The sequence below is a fragment of the Erinaceus europaeus genome, chromosome 1 (assembly GCF_950295315.1).
Source record: "Erinaceus europaeus chromosome 1, mEriEur2.1, whole genome shotgun sequence".
Taxonomy (NCBI): domain Eukaryota; kingdom Metazoa; phylum Chordata; class Mammalia; order Eulipotyphla; family Erinaceidae; genus Erinaceus; species Erinaceus europaeus.
In genome coordinates, this window is record NC_080162.1 from 155039554 (window position 1) to 155059016 (window position 19463).

Sequence of the window (19463 nt, forward strand, 5' to 3'; positions counted from 1 at the left end):
CCAGTCACTTTTCTCTCCACCCTCTCTATATCACATCCTGTTTCCACCCTACTTGGAGAGTATAAAAACAGCTGCTCTTCTGATTAAAGACACTTGGAAATTGCTTTCCGGCTCCGAGAGTTCCAGAGTGTATCTCCTGCGGAAGTTGGTGCAGCACGCGTTCCTGATCCCTCTCCCACACAGCAGCCTAGATCAGCTCCAGTTGAGTTCTCTCCAACCCAGAGAGCACCGGCTCGGGAAGAAGTACCCTCAGGCTATCCCGGCATCTGGCGCCCGGAACAGGGACCCGTAAGCAGCAGATTTACAAGAAGACATCTTAGATAAGTACACACCTTTTGGGTATCTGCAATATTGTGTTAAGGCACTGTGATTTTTTTTTTTCTTTTTTATTGTTTTCCGGAGATCTTTCCACCATGGAAAATCTTTTCCAAATCCTGCATTCTTTTTCCAGTATACAATTTTTATATATCTGGGACATTTTTCTCGGGGCTTCACCTTATATCCTGTTGATCATCATAGCAGCTTTTAAGGGATATATAGGGCAACCTCTCAAAAGGCTTAAGAAACTAGAGGCTGAGGTCCAAGAGATAAAGGAAGTAATCATAGAACTTAACCAGCACCTTAAAAACAAGAAGAAGCAAAGGCCTGTTGTGATCTTGACCCACCCTAATTCCTCTGCATCTTGCCCTGAGGCCCCTATTTTGGCATCTTGCCCTGAGGCCCCTATTTTGGCAGACACGTGTCCGAATTCTCCTTTGGACTCCACAGCCACTTCTTCGGCCACCCCCATTTTGGCAGAAACGTGTCCGGAACCTCCTGCTGCCTCCACGGCTGCTTCTTCACCCCACCCTGTTTTGATAGACACATGTCCGAATTCTCCTGTAGCCTCCAAAACCACTTCTTCGGCCACTTGTCCAGAAGCTTCCACTTCGATGACTCCTCCTACCGCTACACACTTATCAGAGGAAGTCCACACATTTCCGGTCAATGTTGCCCCCAATAGACAAAAACCTCAGGCCTGGTATCCATATTCCGCCACAGACCTGAAGGAACTACGCCAGGCTATCAAAGATGACGGTGTTCATGCCCCATGGACCAGGTCCATTTTACAAGGCCTGCTTCAGAACCTTAATACCCCTCAAGATTGGAGAGATGTGACTCGTGCTACGCTCCCAGGCCCCCTCTTCCTGCAATTGGAGGCATTCTTTTGCGATGAATGTTTACAACAATCGCGGAAAAATATTCAAAATCAGCCAGAGGGTAATTTTGATGCATTGTTTGGAACAGGCCAATTAGAAACAGGGATTCAACAGGCGGAAGCCAAGTTTCCAGCGGGGTATTTTGATCAAGTACGCCTGTGTGCACTAAAAGCATGGGAGCGATTAACACCACCCATGGGAGCAGCCTCAGCCCCCATTCTCTCCCTGCAACAAGAACCTGATGAATCCCTCGCTAAATTCATTGCCAGGGTCCAGTCGAGTTTGGAAAGGAAGATTTATAATCCTGACGCTCGTTTTCTCCTTCTGCGATCCATAGTCTGGGATGGAATGCTTCCGCATTTTCGACAGGCCTGTATCACTCTTAAAAACGAACACCCAGATACTTGGATTCTAGCTACACAGGATCTCAGATCAAGCTCTTTTCAAGGACCTATGTTACAGGCCTATGCAGCTACCTTACATAAGCAAAAAGGAGTTTGCTTTCAGTGCGGTCGCCAAGGGCATTGGCGTAGCCAATGTCCAGAAAATAGACCGCGACCCCGCCTCCAGTCAGGGCGACCCCACCTCCAGTCAGGGCGACCCCACCTCCAATCAGGGCAACCCCGCCTCCAGACAGGGAATCAGAGACCACGAATGCCTTGTCCCAGATGCCAGAAAGGATTTCACTGGAGGAGAGATTGTTGGTCAAGGTTCCATAGGAATGGCATGTCTCTGCCAAATGTAAACAGGGATTTAAACTAGGTATGGGGCTTCCCTTAGCCCCGCCCCCAAGAGGGAAGGAAGCAGGTCGCCCGCTTGGTGCTGTGCCCTTCTTCCACAAACAGAAGCCCAGCTTGGGACCCAATCCATCGCTACACCCACCACGCCAAGTAACAATAACAGAGGGTGAGCAGAAGGAGGAACCCGCGGTATGTGGGAACTTCCAGCATAGAAATAACCGGCTGGAGCAAGAGAACAGCTCGAATTCAGAGCCTGAGATTTTATGGACCACCCCTGTTTTAGAAAGGGGTCACCCAACTATGACAGTAAAGATTGGTAATATTCCTTTTAAATGTTTGATTGACACGGGAGCAGATAAGACAATATTAAGAAAAGCAGAGGTTCCCCAGAGTTGGGAACTCCTCCCAGGACCACGCTTACATGGTGTTGGAGGATTGACTCAGGCATTCCGCACACGAGATTCCCTTGTGTGGGAAGATCCAGAAGGGACTACCGGACGCTTTCAGCCTTTAATAGCTGATATAAGCACCAATTTATTGGGAAGAGACTTGCTGGAATCTTTAGATGTAGTGATATCCTCAGACACCTCTGCAGGACACCACACTCACTCCTGTGAGACTGCTAGACCCAACCAGCACCCCCAATACTAACTGCCACTGTTCGTAACAGAACTCCCCGCTTAGATTGGCTTTCTAATGAGCCTGTCTGGGTGGAACAGTGGCCTTTGCCTAGGGAGAAGCTAGAAATTTAAAAAAAAACTCGTCCAAGAGCAGTTATCGTTGGGACACATTCGTCATTCTCGGAGCCCATGGAATACTCCAGTCTTTGTAATTAAAAAGCGCTCAGGAAAATGGCGCCTCCTCCAAGATCTTCGTGCAGTTAATAAAACCATGCAGGTTTGGGGCTCCCCCCAAAGGGGTTTGCCTGTTGCTTCCGCAATTCCCACAGGAATTCCAATCATAGCTATTGATATACAGGATGGTTTTTTCTCTATTCCCTTACACCCACAAGATTGTAAACGTTTTGCTTTCTCTGTTCCTTCTATTAATAATGCCAGCCCTGCTGATAGATTTGAATGGGTGGTACTGCCCCAGGGCATGGCTAATAGTCCTACTATTTGTCAAGAGGTTGTTAAATCTGCCCTTTTTCCATATATTCATAAGGGCCTTAAGGTTTTTCATTATATGGATGACGTGTTAATATGGGGAGAATTAGATACAGATCTCTCCGCCCTACGTGATTTTCTAATCCCTGCCTTAAAAGAGAAGTGGACTTAATGTAGCTCCTGAGAAGATACAGCTAATCCCTCCAATATCTTTCTTAGGCTCAGAGATTTCCCTAACGCAGATTCGTCCTTTAAAACCTTGTGTTACTTTTCCTTCTAATCTCACTCTTGCTTCTTTACAAAGTTTTCTTGGAAATTTGAATTGGCTTAGGCAGTATCTTTATCTGCCTACGAGCTGCCTGCAACCACTGTTCGATCTGTTAAAAGGAAACAAACAGCCCTCCTCAAAGCGTATGTTAACCCCCGAAGCATCCTTGGCTCTGGAAAAAGTTAACCAGGCTCTCCAGGACATGCACCTCGTTCGATTCTCCCCCTCCTCTCCAGTAAATCTTCTAATCTTTAACTCCACCCCCACAGTAGTGGGGGCATTGTGGCAGAAACATGGCGTTCTCGAATGGCTTCATACGCCAGTAGGCGGAGCTCCAAGACTCCTTACCGAGATTGATGCCTTAGCATTTATGGTTCGCCAAGGAAGAAACAGATCGGTCCAGGTCTTAGGAAGGGAACCAGATTCAATCATTCTTCCCTTTTCTCTCACTGATACAGAATGGCTCATACGCCACCATTCTCGTTTTGCCATAAGTTTAATGGGTTTTCCAGGACAATTAGATAATCATTTTCCCTCTAATAATTTGATAGCTTCTTTACCTCTGTTGCCTCTACTAGTACCTAAACTTTTCTCTCGAGATCCCATCCCCTCTGCTCCTACAGTGTTCACTGATGGTGGAAAAAAGGGAGCTGCTGCCCTTATATATTATCCAGACCAGAAATACCCCAAACCTCTCTTTACTGAACTTCCTGATAATTCCCCTCAGTACAAAGAACTTTATGCTGTTTTCCTTGCATTAAAAGCTGTACCAGAATCCTTCAACCTTTTTTCTGACAGTGTGTATACTGTTAACTTACTTCCATGGCTTGCTCGATCTTATGTAAGAATTGATGACAACCCACTTTCTCCTCTTTTAATTCAAATTGCCTCTATGCTCTGTTCTCGAACCCATCCACTGTATGTTCAGCACCTACGTTCCCACAGCCCTCTTCCTGGTCCCCTGTCCGAAGGGAATGCTGCAGCTGACCGCCTTGCCTCCACAGGAATTCTCCTAGCCTCTGTCTCTAATCCTGCTGACTTTCATTCCCTAACCCATGTTAATCTTAAAGGTCTTCGAGCTCGATTTCCTGATATTCCTCTGCCACAGTTAAAACGTATTCTTGCTACATGTTCCTCCTGTGCAGGTCTAATCAAAACACCTGCTATTCAGACTCTGGGGGTTAATCCTCGAGGTTTAAAAGCCAACGCTCTTTGGCAAATTGATGTTACCCACATACCTAACTTTGGCAAACAAAAATATGTGTTCGTCTCAATTGATACCTTCTCTAAGTTTATGTGGGCTACAGCTCAGACTGGAGAAAACTCAAAAAAGCTTATAAGCCATATGCTCTCCTGTTTTGCTGTAATGGGCTTACATCTTCAACTTAAAACGGATAATGGACCTGCTTTTACCAGCAAACAATTTAAAGATTTTTGTTCCCTCTGGAACATTACTCATACTACAGGCATTCCGTATAATCCACAGGGACAAGGCATTGTTGAGAGGGCCCATCAAACTCTTAAGGCTCAATTAAATAAAGAAAAAGGGGAAATGTACCCCCCTAATATCCAGCTGGCAAAAGCCTTAACTACATTAAATCTCTTTAATATTTACAAAAACTCCGACCAACCTCCTATAATTCTTCATTGGCAAACACCACCCACCCTCCCAGCTATTAATGTCAAATGGAAAGACCCACTTGATAAAATTTGGAAAGGACCTGGCCCCCTGTTGACTATGGGGAGGGGTTTCGCATGTATTTTTCCACAAAATTACTCCAAGCCTGTTTGGGTTCCTGCCCGCCATGTCCGGCAATACCCACATGATGGTGCTGATATCCCTGAAGAACAAGAAACACTGCAAGAAGACTGGCTGCAAGAGGACTGGCTACAGGATGCACCCCAGGATCCATAATACAGCATGGCAGAATCAAAAAAAAAAAAATCTGATTCACAGAACTCTCCCCCCCCCCCCCCGAATGAATGTCTTATGCTATGACTGGCCAGTTGTGTTTTGTGAGTGAGTGAGTGAAAAAAAAAAAAAATTGAGTGAGTTGAGTGACCAAAATTTTTGTATGACCCATTGTGCTCAGAGTACTCTGAAAGTTAACTGACTTTATATCAAACGGCTGGACGCAGCCATGGTTTCTGGAGACGTCCAGAAACAGTCCATAAATTATTCATTCCCCCTTTTGATTTCTTTTTTAAGTCTTGATACCAATATGAAATGTTTAGTCTTAAACTGTGTGAGTAAAGATGGTTCAACTATGACAGTAGTTCTAAATTCACATTTGAAATGATATATCTTATTTACAAGTTTTTCTCCTCCAGTGTGTTATAAACTATATGTTTAATATGCGTGTTTCAAGTTTGGTAAACATTAACTTAACAGTTAAATTGTAACTTCGAAGTTACATTTTTACGAGAAGAGGTAAAATCAATTCATTTAAGTAACTGAGTGTTTAAGGTAAAACTCTAAATATTCAATGTGACAATTCTTCATCTCCTAAGTTAAAATACAGATTCTCTATACAGGACATTTTTGGAGGGCCCCCAAAAATGTACTGTAAGCTATCTTGTGGAAATTAATCCACAACAAATTTGGCATCAATCTGATATTGTAAATGTACCAAAAAAAAAAAAATGTCACTAAAATGTGTTAACTCTAGTAACCTGAGTTTGCTTAAAAACCCAATGTAAAAATAGTCAAGAATCAATATATGTAACTTAAACTCGGTATGAAAACTTTGCTATATAAAGACTGCTACATGAGGTCACGTAAGATGACCTTTACACAAAATTATAAAGATACCTAAACCAGTTATAATCATTGAGTTATCAATTGTAGTAAACTTCTAATTTGTTACAAAGTTTTTTCATAAGTAATTGACTACAGCTATGACAAGCCTTCGCATAAAGAAGCATCTGCTCATATAGAATCCCCAGAAATCCATCTTGGACCCCTGACCTCTGACATCACCCACAATTACAGCCATCCCCAGAAACCCATGATGTGACCTGACACGATCTGGAGAACCTGATTCACAGACTCCGAAGGACAAGACTTTCCTACTGCCTTTCTCTCCACCATCGGTGTCTGCTCTTCCTGCTTCTGTTTCGCCCATCATGTTTTGGCGGTTCCAGGTCACTCTCTACAGAGAAGAAAAGTTCCGGTGGCCGTCCTCCTCCATCAAGATAGACGTGTGGCATTTATTTCCTGGCCGTTGACATTGGACTGATGCTTCTATAGAACTTGCTGGACACTCCTTTTATACTGCTGGACTTCTTGAAGAATGACTGTAGCAGTTCATAGAACTTACCGCCAGCTGACTCGGGATTTTGCAATGCCAGATCACCCCTCTAGCCCCTCGGCTTATCAGGCCCCCACTCCTCCACCCATCAGGCTCACTCTGTCTCTTGCTACTCTTACTTATCCCTCCCTGTCTTGTGCTAGTTATTTTTGAAGACACTTACACACTATCATTCTGCTTTCTTCCCAACAGGTTTCCGTTCACCCCTACACTGCTATTCCCCTGACAGAGATGAAGCCTTTTACAGACATTGACCCAGTTATATATGGCCATTAAGTAAGAGGAAGATGTTGGGGAATTGTGAGGATATGGTTGAGCTTGGAAGGGCTTGAGCCTGAGGGGTGTGTCAATCCTGTTAGTCTCTCTCTCCACGGAGAGGTTGAGCAAGGAGGGACAGTAGAACCCCAAAAAAGGTGTGCCTCTTATCAGTCTCCCTGCCTCACAAAGTGCCCCACACTCCTGATACTATGGCAAAAAATTAAAAAGAAAGGGGGAGATGTTGGGTAGTTGCCATCTCCCCCTGGCTTCTTCTTATTCATATGCCTATATAGGGATTTACTGATCCAAAGGTTTGGTCTATTTACATAAATCACTTTTACATAAAGCACTCCAGGGCATTGGTGGTTCAGTTATAGGATTCTCGCCTGTTCCGCCCCCTCCTTGTCACACTCTGATTTTCACCAGTCACTTTTCTCTCCACCCTCTCTATATCACATCCTGTTTCCACCCTACTTGGAGAGTATAAAAACAGCTGCTCTTCTGATTAAAGACACTTGGAAATTGCTTTCCGGCTCCGAGAGTTCCAGAGTGTATCTCCTGCGGAAGTTGGTGCAGCACGCGTTCCTGATCCCTCTCCCACACAGCAGCCTAGATCAGCTCCAGTTGAGTTCTCTCCAACCTAGAGAGCACCGGCTCGGGAAGAAGTACCCTCAGGCTATCCCGGCAATTTTGTTCTTTATATTTTTGTTTATAAGTTTAGGTAGTAAAATACACCTTCATTTCTATATTGTTTTACAATGTATAAGCATCAGAGAAATTTTATGATTTTACTATGTCCAGTTAATATATAATCACACTTTGAAAAACAAGATCAGAAGAGAAAACACTAAGCAGAACTTGGACTGGAGTTGGTGTATTGCACTAAAGTAAAAGACTGGGGTAAGTGGGGGGGAAGGGTTCAGGTCCTGGAACATGATGGCAGAGGACCCAGTGGGGGTTATACTCTTATGTGGAGAACTGGGAAATATTATGCATGGACAAGCTATTGTATTTACTGTCCACTGTAAAACATAAATTCCCCAATTAAAAGAAAAAATATACACTGACACTAAAGACTAGATTAATACTACTTTTTTATTTAAAATATTTAATTTAAGGCTATCTTTGAAAAGCTTGAAGTCCTTAAGAAAAATGATTTGATGGATTATTTCCCTAAGTGCCTGTTTATATGCAACAAATGCAATATTCTTCATTTTCCTAAAAGTAAAGGAGAAATGACTTATCTGAAGAAGAACATAAAGTTCCTCCAAGTGGAATCTGTCCATGTTTGTGTACTGTACGTTACTCAAAGGAGAAAAATAATTAAGTGATACTCTGGGGAAAAATGCTAAGGTTTACATAAATATTTTCATAATTGCATCACATTCTATGAACATTGGGGATTTCTATTATGTAGGAAAGATGTTCCAAGATGCTCTATGTTCCCCAAAATAATTTTCATATGGTCTTATGATAGACTGGTTCTTATATATCCTGAAATTAAAAAGCCTTTGAAGCACTCTACATATTTCTTGGACTCAGTTATTGGAAGCTCTTGTAAAGTATTGAACAATAACAATTTGGAAGAATAAATGATTGTAAAGGCTCTACCAGAGGGTAGTAATAAAAGAGTGATTAAATGTTTTACTATTACATAGCTTTAAAATCAATCTATACAGTGCTCATCACATTGTAACTATTCAGTAAATATCTATTTACAGATGTACTGCTGGAGTATCTGTTTAAAAGGATAATTTATTAATCGATATTATTAAATGATATTCTTATGCATGCTTAAAACACTGTAAGTGTAACAAGTCTTTACTTTTAGTTGTACAAATTTTACCAGTACAGCAGCACTATACTTTAGCATATTAGTGAGAAAACCTTCTGCTAACAGTGATAAGACTACATTTGAATAAGGATAAGAATTATAAAGAATAAGCTGAGCTGTCTATGATATTAAATTGCTGTGAGGGATTCCAACCTGCAACACAGAGAGGGAGAGAAAAATCTAGCTTCCTGCTACGTCCTAATGTAAACTGAATAATATGGGATAGGCTGTTCTTTAATGTATCTTGTACTTGCTGGAAAAAAATGAGAACATGTCTTATAAAAGCAAAAAAAAAAAAAGTTGTCTGCTATTTTAATATATGGTTCAGCAATTCTCTCCTCTAACTGTATTAACAGTACATGTCTGCTTTACATGGAACTCAGTTAAGCACCCAGAAAACCTTCATCCCCTTTTCAAGTATTCTGTAGTTGATTACAATACCTTTGGTTTGTTTCCACAGTTTTTTTTTCTTTTTTTTTGAGCTGTGAGAACATCTTTTTTTTTTTTTAAGAAAGGATTAATTAACAAAACCATAAGGTAGGAGGGGTACAACTCCACACAATTCCCACCACCCAATCTCCATAACCCACCCCCTCCCCTGATAGCTTTCCCATTCTCTATCCCTCTGGGAGCATGGACCCAGGGTCATTGAGGGTTGCAGAAGGTAGAAGGTCTGGCTTCAGTTTTTTAGGCTGGGAGGTCAGATCAAGAGGTCACAAGAGGCCATGTAGGCAGTAAGGGTCTGATGAATATTGGTGTTGGACCTTCTGAATTCAAACATATAAAAACCTGCCTGGCATATAGTAGTAAAAATACATATATGTATTCAGTCTAGGAAATCACTGAATATGATTATGTTAATAAAATATTGGAGTAAAGTATTTTAGTTAATATTAACAACTTATTTTTTGTTTGTTTTTTTGTTTTATTTAATAAGACAGAGAAAAATTAAGAGGGGAGAAGGATATAGGAAGACAGTATGAAAGACACCTACAATACCGCTTTACCACTTGTGAAACATCCCTCCTAAAAGGTAGGTATTTTTATCTAAAATTACATTCTTTTCTGCACTCATTTGATAAAGTGAGACAACCTTCTTGCAGTAAAGACAGCTCACTGGTTTGCCCAGATTTCTCACTATGTATGCTTGTTGTCTTATATAATTAATAGCTTTCCTTTTGGCTCTCCATAGGACAAAAGTGTGGGGATGAATGCTACATTCTCTACAATATGTAGAATTACTTTTCTATTTTCTATTCTTCCCAATTTGTAGGTCTCCTTGAAGTTAGACTTTTAAAAATAGAGTCATGAAATGGAAGAATTGTGGGTACTACTGAAAACTACGCTACTACTACTACCACTACCACTACCACCACCACTACTACACCTGAAAGATTTTGGCTTTTTTTTTTTTTTTTACCAGACCACTGATCAGCTCTGGCTTATGGTGGTGTAGGGGATTGAACATGGGACTTCAGAGCCTCAGGCATGGCAGTTTGTTTGCATTTACCATTATACTATCTAGCCTCCCCCCCACCCCCGCCCAGCTTTTGGCTTTTTCTGCATGCCAAGCTTGTACTGATTAAAATCACATTCCCAATTAAATGTCCTGTCCAACACGGTGCCATAACATTTACTTAGATTCTACTAATTGCTTCTCACCTATTCTTGTTCAAGGAGGAGGAAGTTGGTTTGTTGTGTAGGATATTCACAATATGATTTTCTCCTGTACCATACAAAGAGCTCAAACAGGACTGATGGGGATTTTGAATATGACAGTCTTAAAAAGAAACTCAAAACAGAATCAGGCATTCAAAAATGGGCCCAGATACATTTTTGTTTTCTTCTCATCCACTTGTGTGAGATTCCTTCACCATATGGGATCTATTTGTAGTCAAATAGTTCCTATTTTGTCTATAAAAAGCTAAGTTGGCCCCCGACTCCCCACCTGCAGGACAGTCACTTCACAAGCAGTTCTGCAGGTATCTATCCTTCTCTCCCCCTCTCTGTCTTCCCCTCCTCTTTCCATTTCTCTTTGTCCTATCCAACAACGACATCAATAACAATAATAATAACTACAACAATAAAACAACAAAAGGGAATAAATAATTTTTTTAAAAGCTAAGTTGGGACTTCCAGATGAATATTATGCACCCTGACTCAATTCCCTACCTGTGACTGTAAAACACCTACTCAGTGGTTTCTTCTTGTTGTGGGCTGTAAACTAATAACAATATCGATTCTGTCCTTAGTAATGCCTGAGAAACAGGAAGGTCATCTACTAACTCCACAATGTCAACCAAATACAAGTGTTCCCAAACAAATGATCTAAAATTACTTTAAAGATCCATGCTTGGTCCTTTAAAACTACCCTCTGCCCTGATCTTGGAAGAGTATCACTTGGAGCTACCACTTGGTTATGGACCTGAATCAAGTCCTACTCACAAATAATTGCTCTCTGATTACATTACAGTGTCTTAAGAGTTAGTGACAACTTTGCCCATACAATTCCCCTTTTAAAATTAAATTTTAACTTTTCTCCTAATTGGTGCTTAATAAAAATAATGATAAACCAATAATAATGATATTTTGACCCCATCTTGGATGGAGCTTGCAGATATCATGTTAAGTGAGATAAGCCAGAAACAAAAGGATGAATATGGGATGATCTCACTCATAGACAGAAGCTGAAAAGCAAGATCAGAAGAGAAAACACTAAGCTGAACTTGGACTGGTGTTGGTGTATTGCACTAAAGTAAAAGACTCTGGGGTGGGTTGCAGGGAGGGTTCCTGGAACATGATGGCAGAGGACCTAGTGAGGGTTGTATTGTTATGTGGAAATGTTACACAGGTACAAACTACTGTATTTTACTGTTAACTATAAACCATTAATCACCAATAAAGAAATATAATAATAATAATAACAATAAACAATGACCTAGAAAGATAGCTCACCAAAATAGAGCAACTACTTTATCATAACATGACTTAAGTTGGACTTCAGGCCCCTGGAGGAAACTTTAGCACTATAGTAGACTTCGTTTTCTTCTTCTGTCTCTGTCTCTCTCTCTCCATCTGAAAAAAAAGTTGGCCCAGACCAGTGAAGTCCCAGTGATGACAAAAAATGGTCTATTACATTAATTTAATATTTATGTAAATGAGTAATACTTAATTTTACTAATCCAATGCTTATGAGTCAATCCCGACTTGAGTGAGTACTCCAAAGAACATTTTTTTTCTTTTTTACTTTTTATGGAGGGGGTTAACACATTACTGTGTAGTCACTGTTCAATGCATACATTTTTATTATGCATCTGGCCCCCACAGTTCTTTTCCACCTTTCCCTAGCCCCACCTGCCTTTCTCCCAGAGTTCCTTGCTTTGCTGCAATACATCATGCCCAGTTCATGTTTCACTGTTTTCTATCTCCCTGTTCCTAACTATTAGACCTCACTTATAAGTGAGATCATTGGCATTCTTCCTTTTCTTTCTGGCTTGTATCACTTACAAACAAAATTTATAAAAAGCTCAGTACACTTAATACCAAGAAAACAGACAATCCCATAATAAAATAGGGTGAGGACATAAACAGAAACCTTACAGAAGAGATACGAGGATCAAATGAGAAAGTGCTCAGAATTATTGATTATCAGAGAAATGTGAATAAAGACAACAATAAGATACCACTTTATTCCTGTGACAGTAACAACAAATGTTGAAGAAGATGTGGAGGAAAAGGGACACTCTTGCACTGTTGGTGGGAGTATAAACAGGCCCAATCTTTATGGAAGATAGTGTAGGGGTTTATTTGTTTGATTTCTTTTAAGTTTACTTTTAATACTTTTATTTATTTATTAATGAATAGAGACAGAGAAATTGAGAGGAGAGGGAGAGATATAGAGGAAGAGAAACAGAGAGAAACCTGTTACTGTTTCACCAGGGGATTGACCTGGGTCCTTACATAGGACCTTATACTAGCCAGCTATTAAAAATGATGAAGTTGTCTCTTTCTCATCATCTTGGATGAAACTGGAAGACATCATGTAAGAACAACTTTAATCTTAAACAATCCCATTTGAAAGTGTTCAAAAGAGCAACTAGTCTCTGAAACTGACTGAGGAATTCTGTTGTTATCCAAAGTTAATGAGTGTACTGAACAGTCCATTCTGGCTAGTTTATGTGGGTCTTCCAGTTTCACAATATGTGCTATTTAATTTCATAAAAACAGAGATATGTCATCACTCAATGTATAGTACTTCCAGAGATAAGTTCTATATGGAAAGGGCACCCACCTAGGTAGTATAAGATTTTATCACATCATATATATACCTTTAATATTTATTTATTTATTCTTTTTGTTGCTCTCATTGTTTTATTGTTGGTAGTTATTGTTGTTGTTGCTATCATTACTGGATAGGACAGAGAACAATGGAGAGAGGAGGGGAAGACAGAGGGGGAGAGAAAGACACCTGCGGACCTGCTTCACCGCCTCTGAAGCGACCCCCCCTGCAGGTGAGGTATCACATCATATTTTTACAAGCCTTCCACTCCCTGAGAGAATCTCCAAATTCCAACCCTCCATTTTATAATTCTATCACATTAGCAATAAACTGAAAGTTATATTTCTACCTTGTTGATATGGAAAAATGGTGGCCATATACTTATTTGATTAAAATTTCAAACTTACATTTTTCTATAGACAAAACACAGGTTCAAAATGAAACACAAGGATCTTGGATTTGATACATAATGGGCAATTCACATGCTTGCAGGTATTAAAAGACATATCAATTGTTCATAAATTAGAATGTTCATAGCACTTTCTCAGAGTTGACTGACACATTACCTTGGTTGCAGCATCAAAGCAGATAAATCCTGTGCTGAAGTCAATTGTGAGTCCCATTAGATGACTTTCTAGCACACAGGCATACGTCTTGCACTGGACAGAACAAAAAAACAATGCTATATTTCATGTAATTGTCCCAAAATCAGTATCAGTAGCCAACATTGATCAAAAAACACTGTGACAGTTGTTATAATAAGGTTTTTTTTTATAATACATATACAATAGCTAGCATAAGCAATAACTGTAGAAGAAAGTGTCATCTATTAATATCCTATGGTTAATAAAATAAAAACCAAGTGAGTTTTGAATTGTGAAGGGTTCAAAAGTCTTGTGCAGAGCCAAGACTCCAATTCTGTCATGTTTAACATTGTCTTGACTTTGGTTATACTGTTTCCCTTCTTATATCGTGGACATAGCAGTAATTAAAAACATTAGGAAAAGAAAAAAAATCACATAATAGTGTTATATCCACTGGCCAAGTATATGATGTTTTTACAAATCAAAATTTAATTATAAAGTTTAAATATTTTATAAACTTTTGGCATGCCAGTTTAATTCAAATTATTAAAAGATAACTCTCAGATACACAAATATAGATTCTGTAACGAAACAAAAAATATATAAAGTATTTCTTGGAGATGTTCACTTGAATAGTGTAGTGCTTTGCAAGGTTCAAGGTTGGTCCTGAAAACACTGAAGGAACCTTTGGTACTGTGGTTACTTTTCCTCTCATTGCCTCTCTGACCTGCTCCCTGGAAAGCATATAAATTGTGTCTATGTGGTGCAACCTGCTCCCAAAAAATGTTAAATGTTTATCGCTTTTCTATAACTGTGGAAGCCTACCAATTCCTCAGAAATTAGCAATGAATTACTCTTCAATGTAATATCAGATCATATTAAAATGTTACTTATATGTACTTAGTTTAAGAAGTAAAAAGCTATAAAATATCAATAATATAATAACAATAACATTGATGTGCAATATAAATTATATATATGAAATAAAATGTGTTGTATTTTATATCAATAGGGCAGTTTAATTTACATTCAACATTGTATTGAAAGTTAAATGATGAATAGTACCTGTATATATCATACAAATGAAAAGGAAGGGTGTATATATCAGCAATCTTTTGGAAATAACCTTTGTTTTCACGAAATTATAAGAATGTAAATTGAGTAACATTCTGAATATAATGATGGTGAAATAATGCATCTCGATACCTCTATGAAAAAGTCACTTGCATGTGTTTAAGCCCAAGTTGAAAAAGAAAGTTACTACTATGACAAATTATTCTTTTGCAAGTTATGCTTTTTTAAAAATATTATTAAAATGTACTTAGTGGACATCATAAGTGGAATTTAAGGCATAATTTTGTCTAATACATTAACATGTCCAATGTTGATATCCACCTACTCCCTCCTTACATAGTAGCATTAAGGAATGTTCCAGGATATTACATTTGCACCAATTTATACACAATTGTTTGTTGTTTTCAAGTACAATCACTTAAAAAGAACATGCCACGTAAAAACATTTAAATTTACCTTTTAAGTCTTACAAATTGTAGAGGCTGGAAATTCTACGAAGTCTGATATAGATATCATTTCACACTTACGAAATAAAGTTAAGCAACTAACTGTTAAATACTTGAGAAATGAATTATATTCAGAGAAATAAAATAATTGCAAGTAATCTTTAATTTAGTATAAGGAATGACAAACGCACACATTATTCCAATATAAGACAGCATATGACCAAAGAATATAGACAAATAAAAATAATATTAGAGGTTTGAAGTGTCATGAGTTTAAGTAGCTTTGTTCCAGAAGAATATTGGTAATTAGTTTATAGGGCAGAAAGGAAATCAGGAAAATCCTCAAAGATGATTTTATTTTTGAAAAATGTTTCAAACCTTTTTGAAAGGTAAAGATGTGGGCTGGGGAGACAGCATAATAGTTCTGTGAAAGAATTGCAGGCCTGAGACTTTGAGGTCCCAGATTCAAGACCCAACACCACCATAAGTCAGAGCTGAGCAATGCTTTGGTTGTTCTCTGTGTGTATATTTCTCTCTGTGTCTCCCTGTCATTAAAAAGAAATACTTTGTAAAAATGGTTGATATAAAAAGATAAATTAAAAGGTGGTAGAGAACATAGGAATACTTTATAGCAAGAAATACTATTATAAGTAAATGAAGTCATTTGGATGAACTTAGGTTGTCATGAAAAAAGATAAAATGAAAAAAATAATTTTAAACAAGTAACTGAAATCAGAGCATGTTATGTTTTAAATTTAAATCAAATCAGATCAGATTCTAATTAGAAGTACATTTTGATGAACAGTAGGAGATACCTCAGAAGACAGAGTTGTAAAAAAATTAGAATGATTCTCAGAGCTGGTTATTCATTTTGATAACAATGACTATTTATCTAATATAATTGAGGCTATCAAGTCTCCAGAATTGAATTTCTATGATAATTTGAATTCATATTAAACTCTAGAGGAGTAAGCATGGATTTCTGGGCATCACAGATCCCAGTTCATAAACTTACCTGTATCCTTTCCACTTCTAAAAAGGTTGCTGTTTGGAAGGCTCTCTCCCACTGAGCAAGGTCACAGTCTAACTCCACAGAGAAGTAGAGGTCCTCCCCAGACTCAGACTGCACAGTGAAACAGTGTTTCCTTCGGTCCAGCAGATCACTGTCCTGATGAAAACCTGGAGTTACACAGGCTGGCATACATCAATTCTGAGTGCTAGCATGACAGACGAGAATCAGTGATGACTAATGCATGGTGGAGATGCCACAGTCACAATGATGGCAGTCAGTGATATGAATAAGTCATCACTAAAAGTAATCACAGCATCCAAAATCCTAGACTCATAATCCATAGTTAATGCAAAAATCAAATTCATCAAATAAATTTAAGATTTCAGATTTTCATTTTTACTGACATTCAACTTATGAAATGGAATTTCTTATTGTACAAATTCCTTCCTTACAGAGATGTCAAGATGACTCAATAAGATTTGTGTTTGCAAATTTTTTTCTTTGTTGCTTGGGTTAGCACTAGGGATCATTGCCAGCAGAACTCAACTACTCCAGGAGCCCCCCACCCCTTTTTTCTTTTTCAGACAAAGGGTAAGAGGAAGAGGAGAGAAAACACTGCAGCACCACTCATGAAGCCTTCTTCCCCCACCTCACCCACACACATACAGGTTCCCCCATGTAGTGGCCCAGTGTTAGAACCCAGGTCCTTGCACATGGTGTAATGTGCACTTTATTGGGAAAGTCAGTTGTCAGTTAACATGTCTGCATATTTGAGTGTTTTTTTTTCTCATTCTTTATTAGGATGTCAATGGATTTCTTTTTTCTTTTTTATTATCTTTATTTATTGAATAGAGACAGTCAGAAATCAAGAAAGAATGGGGATGATAAAGAGGAATAGAGACAGAGTAACACCTGCAACACTGCTTTACCACTCGCAAAGCTTTCTACCTGGGGGGCTCGAACCTGGGTTCTTGCACATTCTAACATGTGAGCTCAACCAGGTGCACCACCACCCAAATCCAGGTGTTAATGGATTTCAGTACTGTTGTTGGCACATGGGTACAATTTCTCATTTCCCTATGACAGGTGTCACAAAACACAGTCACTCCAACTTTAGCTGCTTTCTATTATCACGCAGCCAAATAAGGATACATTTTAAAGAGTTTATAAGCTAGAGACTCTAAAAACTGTGTTTGGTTCTTTTAACTGTAAAATAGCATCATGAAAATGTCCTACATGATAGGTGAAAATTAGTCTAAGTTTTTCTCTTTTGCCTCCAGGGTTATCACTGGAGCTCGGTGTCAGTATCACACTACGAACCCACTGCTCCTGGAGGCTATTTTTTGCATTTTGTTGCCCTTGTTGTGGTTGTTACTGTTACTGTTGTTATATCTGTTGTTGTTGTTGTTGGATATGACAGAGAGAAATCAAGAGAGAAGGGGAATGTAGAGAGGAGGAGAGGAAGATAGACACCTACAGACCTGCTTCACCGCTTGTAAAGCGACCCCCCTGTAGATGGGGAGCTGGGGGCTCAAACCATGATGCTTATGATAGTCCTTGCACTTTGCACCATGTGTGTTTAACCTGCTGGCTACCGCCGAGCCCCCTGAGTCTAAGTTTTTCTACAATGCTTTTGATACATAAAAATGCACACTGAGTAAGAAACCTATCAGGGAAGTGGATGGGGTGTGGAGTTCTGGTGGTGGGAATTGTGTGGAGTTGTAACTGTCTTATCCTATGGTTTTTTGTCAGTGTTTCCTTTTTATAAAGAAAAACAAATATATATATATATATATATATATATATATATATATGAAAAAAGTGAAACGGAAAAAAAATACACATTAACCCTATTTAAGTAATTGCGTGTCTTACAAAATGACTTAAGCACATCAATTTCTTGGTCTTAGTAGAAGTTTCAAGCAAGGTGTTATTAAATTTACATGTATTTTAATTTTATAAGATATATATATATATATATATATACATATATATATATGAAAAAAGTGAAGTGGAAAAAAATACACATTAACCCTATTTAAGTAATTGTGTGTCTTACAAAACAACTTAAGCACATCAATTTCTTGGTCTTAGTAGAAGTTTCAAGCAAGGTGTTATTAAATTTACATGTATTTTAATTTTATAAGATATATATATATATATATATATATATATATATATATATATATATAAAATGCAGTAGGTGGTGGGGAGGTACCTTACTGAGTATGACATGTATGTGCCAGATTTTAGTCCTAGTACCACATGAGAACATTATGACACAAGTGAAAGCTCCATGGATGATGGGTGGAGCAGTATTGAAATGTCCCTTTTCCCTATGTCCCTTCTTTCTGTCATTTTTCTTACAGGAAAAAAAGATTGATAAAAGTGACCAGGAGCAGTAGATTTCATGTGTGAAACCCTACTCTCCCAATAAACAGACTTATTAAAAAACATACTGAGCTGGTGAGTAGGGAATGAATTGTATGTTCAGTATATTGACAGTTGGTATGTTTAATCTTTTCTTATACAGTTGTATATAAAGGTATTATCACAAACATTCAAAATGTTAGAAACATATGTCTGCCTTGGCAAATGTTTTCAATACAGCAATTATTTTATAAATAAATCTAATATTCTCTTTCCTATTTTGATCCTTAAAATTTCTAAAGCAAAATGTGAATGGCCATTGCCTAGAGGGATACAGAACTTAACTTTCACATTTGCTTTCAGCAGATACTCAAAACTTAAAGGAATTTATACTTTTTTATATTTATTGATTTTTTTCTACTTTATCTTTAGGGATTAAACCATAATATTTCTGAAAAAAAATCATTCACAGACAAGTAGAATGTAAAGCATGTTTAGGTAATCTAATCATAGCATGTATAGGAACATTAAGAGGAAAAAATGTTAAATAACTACAGAGGTATCAATGTGAGTATGAATTATTACAAATGGTAGTAATACCAAAATTGATTGGGAAGTCAGGAAAATATCCACTATGTAACATATTCTAAACAGTAGCAAAAAGATGAGTAGAAGATGAACTTGAATAGTGGAGAGAGAAGATTCTTTGCCATTGGGGGCTGAGGGATGAGCTAACAAAGGCCTGAACCAACAGCATGAGAAGCATTCCAGAAATCCAAAGAAAAAACAGGTGACATGCTGAGAGCCAAGTATGGGAAACAGTACAATCACTAAGCAGATCATGCATCTTGGACTTTAATCAACATAAAGAAAACCCATCTCTTCAAAAAATCTCAGTAAATCCTCCCTATTTTTCTGTACATATCACAGCTTCTACAATACTTACTTTAATTGTCATAGGTATAATAACCATTGTAGAGTT

The 19463-nt window shown here is 38.4% G+C and overlaps 1 protein-coding gene across 2 annotated transcripts in view; it reads right to left on the reverse strand.

Annotated features, from left to right (window-relative positions):
• Positions 1-19463, reverse strand: part of SNTG1 (syntrophin gamma 1) — a 333984-nt gene that overhangs the window by 24483 nt on the left and 290038 nt on the right. For both annotated transcript variants that reach the window (XM_060198528.1, XM_060198531.1), the window contains 2 exons: positions 16115-16267; positions 13562-13654 (listed from right to left, as the gene is read on the reverse strand). In XM_060198528.1, coding sequence (XP_060054511.1) covers positions 13562-13654; positions 16115-16267 — 246 coding nt within the window. The remainder of the gene's footprint in view (positions 1-13561; positions 13655-16114; positions 16268-19463) is intronic.